At 48.3% G+C, this 7515-nt stretch overlaps 1 protein-coding gene across 2 annotated transcripts; it reads right to left on the reverse strand.

Moving 5' to 3' along the window:
- Positions 1-287: 287 nt before the first annotated feature.
- On the reverse strand, positions 288-5021 carry LOC123449501 (probable RNA helicase SDE3). 2 transcript variants are annotated; one of them, XM_045126745.1, is made up of 5 exons: positions 4731-5021; positions 2977-3758; positions 2740-2901; positions 1179-2630; positions 288-1071 (listed from the first exon to the last, which is right to left on the reverse strand). In XM_045126745.1, exons 1-5 carry the CDS (start codon positions 5017-5019, stop codon positions 553-555), a joined length of 3204 nt encoding a protein of 1067 aa, XP_044982680.1. In that variant the 5' UTR covers positions 5020-5021; the 3' UTR covers positions 288-552. The 2 variants fall into 2 exon arrangements, with proteins under 2 accessions (XP_044982680.1, XP_044982681.1); XM_045126746.1 differs by having other exon boundaries at positions 4736-4818.
- Between the last annotated feature and the right edge of the window lie 2494 nt (positions 5022-7515).

Below are 7515 nucleotides of genomic sequence, written 5' to 3' on the forward strand. Positions count from 1 at the left end.
CATCATTTTTGTCCGCACCGATCAAACGGACAACGGCGGATGAATTGGGTCGCCCCATTAAAGTTGCTGTAAGGCCATGTGTGCTTCCAACTCAGCTCGAGTACCAACTCCTCCTCCAGAAAAAAAGAACATCTAATGAATATGCAACTAAAAGTTGATGTTCAGTTGGAAAAACATGAGTTTGGCAAGTTTAAAACATTCTCTCGTCTAAAATACCACTACCAGGAGAAAACAGCCCTAACACCTGAGAAATAAACACATCATCTGAAGGAAAAACAGCCAGCAGATGAGAAGACGACGACTACATTCACATTTCTTTTCAACACACAGGGATGGCATTTAGCACGCCTGCCCATCCACGCACAGTCAAGAATCAAGATCCAGTTCACGACGGCCTAACAAAACAATGTGACGCACCAAACAAACACTAGAGACGTTCCGAATTAGCATCCGACGAGGGTGAGTTCAACATGCCCCCGGAAGTTAGCTCCGCAAGGCCGATCCCCGTCTTATTCCACCAACAGCAATGGCCCCGACGGAAGATCTGGTCGGTCACTCCCAGCCTGTCGCGGGGATGCTCGAGACATCACCCCAACCGGGAGGAAACGTGTACTTCTGCACATACGCGTCTTGGACCGCGCTGTCGTCGACATCGTTGGCTGACCACTGGCCGGCCTGCGCGTCACCCTGCCCGGTAGTAGCCCCTTCCTCGACGTGCTGCTGCTCCTGCCGTGCCTCCTCCTGAGGTTCTGCTGCTGTGTTGGGGTATGGATGGTAGTCCCCGTCTGGCTTCTCCTCGGGCCATTCCGCTTCGTGTGCGGTTGAGGACCCGCCATCGTCGTGTTTGAAGCCGCGGTCAGAAGGGTCTTGATTGTGGACGTGGTTTGCTGGCTCTTCTTGGTTGTACCCCCAACCATCACCAGCAGGCTGGTTTCGGGTGTCGCCGTATCCTGTGTCTCTAGTGTCGCCGTATCCTGAGTATCTAACCTCTTCTTCTGGTGGGGGAAGCGGACATCCTTGATAAGAACCATTGTCTGCGCAGTACCTCAGGAGCTTATCCCAGTGCCGATCCTGTAGTACTACCGCTTGTTAGTCCCGCCATAAACAGAATAGGGGCATGATATGAAAGCGGAGCCTGAACAAAAAGGAATAGCTAGAGTGATACAGCAACAACACACCTTAGTGATGATATGAGGGTTTCCTACGATAACGAGCAACGATCTGGCACGAGTTATTGCGACATTGAACCTTCTATAGTTGCTCAGGAACCCCAGGTTGAAGAATCTGTCAAACTCATTGTGCTTAACGGTTGACCTGACTGTCGAGATGATTATTACTTCCCTCTCTTGGCCCTGGAATTGTTCGACACTTCCAACTCTTAGGTCAGGCATTTCAAACGTCTCTAGGGCCTTCTTTATCTTGTTAACTTGTTGGCGATATGGAGTAATGACACCGATATCAGCCTCACTGATATCGCCATTCCTTGTCAGAGTCCTGATGATATTTACTACTTTACTAACTTCGATTCTGTTGAACCATGATGGATTGTTGCCTTCTCTCTCATCGCATCCTTGGATTCCAACAAACAGAACAGGGAACGACTTATTGGGGAGGTCAATGCAATCGTAAACAGATGACACTTCATCTTCCTTACAGGGGATAAGTTCATCCTCGTAGAAAAGCTGTGATGGTAGCTCCAGGATTGCTGGATGGCAACGGTAGTTCCTCACTAGCTTCGTCACGTAGTTAGCATCCAATGAATGGTACTGCTCAAATTCACCAAGCAGCCTTTGCAGATAAGATTTGCCCAAACCATCCTGATCCGCCTGTTTACAAAAAACTACCGGCCCTAATTGCATAGGATCTCCTGCTAACACAACCACTGTGTCTCTTCCACACAAAGCCGCCAAAGGAACCATTGCCTCTGGTTCAGAAGATTGACCAGCCTCGTCCAAGAAAATGTGTGTGAAATGCCCTGGACGAATACCCTCGGCCTGTAGGGTTGATGAACTCATGTAGGTTGATATAACTATCTTGTAGCGCATCAATGCTCGCATTGGAGGGCACTTGAACACCATATCTTCAAAGAAGCAGAACCGTATGAAATCAGGATTAACATCCTCGTACTGACGACTAGGAGCATTCAGCCTAAAGATATCACTTGGGCGTATCGGGTAGCTAGAACTCAGCAGTTTTTCCAATACATGGTCAGCAGCACTATTGGAAGCAGCACATATGAGAACATTTGCCCTCCTGTTGGATTTATAAAGCTGCAAAATCGCCTCGACCAGGGTCATGGTCTTGCCAGTTCCTGGAGGTCCATAAATCACGTATGGTGTAACCCCTCGGCAGCCAAGTATCATCCCAACTGCATCAGCTTGCTCAGTGTTTATGTTTGGGTTCAGAGGTTTAAATGGCACCTTCTTCACACTTCTATACCGTGATAGGGAGGGAAACAGAACGTCAGGTCCAATAAGTTCTGCATCATGGACAGACCTATATTGCCTTCTCATGTTCAATCTATTATATGTGAAGCTAACATCATACTTATTCCTGTCATGGTGAGCGTGATGAAACTGATCATCAAACCTCAAAAATATCTCATCAGCTTCAACCTTGTGAATGTAGCCCTGAAGAAGATATCAACAAATCATTATTCACTGGTATCATTTCAGATTGAATAATTTATATTTTAAGAATGCTTAAGATAATTTTGAATGTCAAAGAAAGTACACTAACCTGATAAGGCCTAGCATCACTCCCAGCATGTCTGGCAATTATATAGTCTCCGTGGACTAGCGAAGGCCTTTTTTCTGCCAAACCAGGGACCACAAGCGACAAATAATCATTACCCCTCCTCCTCATTGAGACATGCTCCATGTCATATGATCTCATCTCCTCCTGCAAGTGGGCCTCTCAAGTTAGCAAACAAAGATAGAAGCTTAACATTTCAGATATTTGTGGGTGCTGAAATACCTCCAAATTAAGTTCTTCCATGACTAAAAGAGTGCTAAAGAACTTAGCGTAATTCATCATGCTCAGCTCTTCAGATAGGACATCAGGTCTCTGTTTACATTCAATGAGCTCACGGATTTCTAGAGGTATTGCATACTGAGGTAGCTTATACTTGAATCCTTGAGCGTGCTGCCGAATGGGCCGGCTACCTGGCACAAATGTAGCACACTCAAATTGCTTCCTTTGAGAGCCTTGTCTCCTGGAATAAGGTTTAACAGAAGATAAGGCCATTGAAACATTATCATCGGCCAACAGAAAAGCCACACGCTCAATCTTCTCATCCCCAATATCAACATGCACGATTGATGTATGCAAACCAATGTCTTTTGGCATACAGGACAGCCAAATGGTTAGGGTTTGTCCAGGCTGAAGTGTACGATCTTCCACAGAAGTCAAACCAAGAAAAGCCTTCTTTGCCGCTTCATCGGCATCATTCAACGGTGGTTTCATCATTGACAAGACATAACTATCTTCTGGATTTGAAGAGAATATTCTCACACTCCACAAATTTACAGGTTCACAAGAGGTATTCTCTATGCAAATGGTGTCTGTAGATGTTTCTCCAACAAGGACAGATTTAGGTTTTCCGTTCACAAACGGGAAAGGAGCCGTAACAACTACGGGACCATCATCAGATTGATAATCCTGAAGAGTGTTGTCATTCTGAAAATCCATGAACTCTACTTCGGGCTTATCACCAGCTACAGAGTACTCATCATCTGAATGATGCCCCATCTTGAATCCTGATATATCAAAAATATTATAACAAATTAATACTAGTTCCATTGAGCAAAAACAAGAAAGCCACTCTAGAGATAGTTACTGTGTGGACAGCAAAGAAGGTGATTTATTTAAACTGGAAAGCCTATGAACTGACTTCGCAACCAAACGCCGAATACAAGATAGTTACTGTAGCTTCCAAGGGAAAGGCACATGGCATTCTTGAAAAAATCAGGACTTCAATTATTTTTGGAAGCAACGTGCTTCTATCTTTAATTATTTTTGGAACTTGTCTAGGTACTGTAGAAATTCAGGGTAGTGACCGCCTGGGTTCAAGCCCTGTGGACGAGCTGGCTTGAAATATCGCATTATTTGTGAACTGAATACTTTCCACACTTGTGAAGTAATCATAGGACCACATTAGGACATCCGTTATAATTTCTGTGATCCAGTTGTGCTCCCTAAAACCGGCATCCATAGATACAAATTTCTCACTCACAAAATCTATGGATAGTGGCATTATGCTATTTTTCCTCTTTGTGCAAGACATAATGACGAGGCAACTACGCAACCCCACTCATCACGGTGAAGGCTAGATCCCCTGGCCATAACTAGAAGGGGGGAAACTACAAGATCCACATCAGCCCACCACTATTTCTTCCACAAGACATGAAAATAGCGTAAAGCCGTTACAGATATATATATCTCACGATATTGTGGCCGTCTCCGGTCAGGGGTTCTGCTATCGGGGGAAAACCCTAATTAACAATCCATCCCTTCCCATCCCCTCTCCCCCTCCGTAGCATCGAAGAGCGGCTTTAAATAATCTATAAGTACTGTCAACTGAACAGGAATAAGGGGCTAATTGTCCAGGATAATGACCCACAACCACCAAGAAAGCGACGAGATTCCCACGGCACGGAAGGGCGAAGTAATCGAGGTTAACCCGCAATGCCGCGGTAATCGAGAGACGGGAGTCACGAATCAACAATCACCTGACCTCGAGGCGAAGCGCGGAGGCGGGCCGGCGATCGGAGATGGGGAGGAACCGCAGCGGATAGATTGGATTGGATTAGGCCCCCGTCCGGGACGAGGTGGTGGTGGGAGTCGGAAGGAGAGGCATGAGCAGTCCGGGTTTATGAGGGAGGGAGGGAGGGAGAGGGACTGCAGCGAGGAGGGTGTGTGATGGCTCCGGCTGAAGAGAGAGGAGATGGAGATGGAGATGGAGAGAATCTGTACCATGAAGGTTTGGGGTTGATGGTTGGTTTTCTTGGCAAGCCACATTGAAGATCGGTTGCGAGCTTGTGATGTGGTGGGGCGTTGGATCGGGAACCGACGGGTTGGGATCTTGGATGAGAAAGAGAGGGGAAAGCTGCAACCCTACCTTTTTTGTTCTCCCTTTTTCTGTGGATCTCAACCTCTGCAGCTTGTTCGTGTGAGCTTGACCACAAGGACTGCTCCCTCGGTTTTCTGAAGCAAGAGGTATGTTTTCTCTTTCTATTTTTTCTTCAAAAGTAAGAGGTATTTATTTGAGCCAATTTGGGGGTGATTGAAAGTGTTGCGGCTAGTGAATGTCCCGATCGTTTTTTGACGTAGCCTGGTGATTTTGCAGATTAGACACATGACGTAGATTTTTTTTATGCGATTGTGGATGCTGGGACGGATGAGCAGTGAAGACTAACATGATTCTGTGATGAACCCTGCTGCGAAGATGCGCATTTTTCTTCGGGTTACCTTCGAGATTAATCTAAATAAGCTCATCTACCATGGGTGACTCTAATTCTCACAGGCTTCAACAAGATATTATACTCGCATAAGAAAGAGGGGGAGCACCACGACCTCTTGGCATGATGCAACACTTCAGAGATATTCTCGTGGACTATCAAGTGCAGGACATGGAGTTTTTCGGTGATTAGTCCACATGGAGAAGACCGCGACTTCGTGAATGGCTCAACAAAGTTGTATGTAATGGTTCTTTCCATAGACTATTTTCGAGCGCTACCCTCACTAATGCACTCTGCAGTAAATCAAACCATAGGCCGATTGTTTTGGACACGAAAGGTGAGGTTGATGCTAAACATCATGCTCGATGGGACCACAAGTAGTTTGAAGCAAGATGGTTAATGAAGGAGAAGGTGCTATCACAAGCTATTGATATGTGGGAGAGGACCTACGTGTTGGACTCCTTTTTTGTCCATATTGCATCAGTGTTGTCAGCCCAATGGGACCCGGGGTACCACGGTCTGTCTGCCGCTGGCCCGGGGGACAACGCGTGGGCTGACCCAAGAGAGATAACCATGCCCCAGCTGCTCCGGAGGGAGCGGCCTCACGTGGGGCGCGCCTTTCTGTCCCCCCCCTTTGTTGCCAGCTCCGGCCCTCCCGAGGCCTCCGAACGTCAGGGCGCCCCGCAAGGACCCTCCCACGAGGTGGCCTCACGAGGCCTGGAGTGCGTCGCCGAGGGGCCTCACGAGGCCTGGCGTGCGTCGCCAACCGTCGGGCCTCGCGCCCATCACAAGGGTGATGTGTCCGCTTGGAGGAAGACGACAGTGGTCGTGCGAGCGGGCACGTGCAGGGAGGATTTTCTCCTTTGGTGATTAGGAGACAGCGCAAGCCGCTCCCCCAAGAGCAGGTGGCAAAAGCTTACCGTTTTGATGATAGAGGATCAGGACAGGATCAAAGCTGTAGGACAGAGGTCGTTGTTGAGCCCACGACCGTGTCACGAAGACCACTTTATCAGGAGAAGACCTTCTTTAGTCAGGATAGGATTGGAACCTTGCCCCCTTTGAATTGTCATGCCGTGTCTACCATTTCTCGCTCGTGTTTTCGGGGCAAAGGAACAACACACTACAAGGGGGGCAGGGCCGTCTGTGTGGGGGATCGACCCATTCTCTCCCCCAAGAACCTCCGTGTACGAGAGCCTCAGACTCCACCTTTCTTACAAGAAACAAAAATCACAAGAAGGAGTAGGGTTTTACGCTCCGACGGCGTGAACCTGCGCAACTCGTGTGTCTTCGTTGTCTTTGGTGAGGGGGACTGCGCTCACCGTCCATCTTGTTGCGTTTGTCGTTGTGTTGCAGGTCGCTAGCCAAGTCCCCGAGTGCTTGAACCTCGTTCTTGGAGTGTAACGCCCCGGACACACCCGCCGGCGGTCGTTACTCCTGGCGGGATCTAGACTGGCCCCACATATCAATACTAGTCTTTTCTGCGCACTTTGTCCTCACTCATGCGCACCCGGGATCAACTTCTCGGTCGGTCACCCATCCTAGAACTACTCCAAGTCGAGCACGCTTAACCTGGGACTTCTGTTCGAATGAGCTTCCGAAAAAGAAGGAATTCCTTATTGATATGAGTAGTCTATCATCCCTAATAAGCCAGGCTATCACATACACCACCACTGAGAGGAACCGACGTCCTTGTCGGGCCACAGGAGCGTTCCCTCTTGGTACAAACGTTTGTGCATCCAGTCCAGTACATGTACCATGTCGTGTGCCACGACATGTCACAAACGTCATGAACAACATGACCGCACACATGTCCGCAAACATCCGTGTAACCGCGAGGGTCGGCTCTGATACCAAACTTGTAATGCCCCGGACACACCCGCCGGCGGTCGTTACTCCTGGCGGAATCTAGACTGGCCCCACATATCAATACTAGTCTTTTCTGCGCACTTTGTCCTCACTCATGCGCACCCGGGATCAACTTTCCGGTCGGTCACCCATCCTAGAACTACTCCAAGCCGAGCATGCTTAACCTGGGAGTTCTGTTCGAATGGGCTCC

Source organism: Hordeum vulgare, chromosome 4H (genome assembly GCF_904849725.1).
Source record: "Hordeum vulgare subsp. vulgare chromosome 4H, MorexV3_pseudomolecules_assembly, whole genome shotgun sequence".
NCBI lineage: Eukaryota > Viridiplantae > Streptophyta > Magnoliopsida > Poales > Poaceae > Hordeum > Hordeum vulgare.

Bases quoted from the DNA above. Each gene is read 5' to 3' on its own strand.
- LOC123449501 (XM_045126745.1), bottom strand. From the start codon at position 5,019: ATGTGGCTTGCCAAGAAAACCAACCATCAACCCCAAACCTTCATGGTA. The intron at 3,759-4,730 runs GTGATTGTTGAT...TTGATATATCAG, and splicing joins GCGCTTCGCCTCGAGGTCAG to GATTCAAGATGGGGCATCAT. The intron at 1,072-1,178 runs GTGTGTTGTTGC...GTAGTACTACAG, and splicing joins ACCCTCATATCATCACTAAG to GATCGGCACTGGGATAAGCT.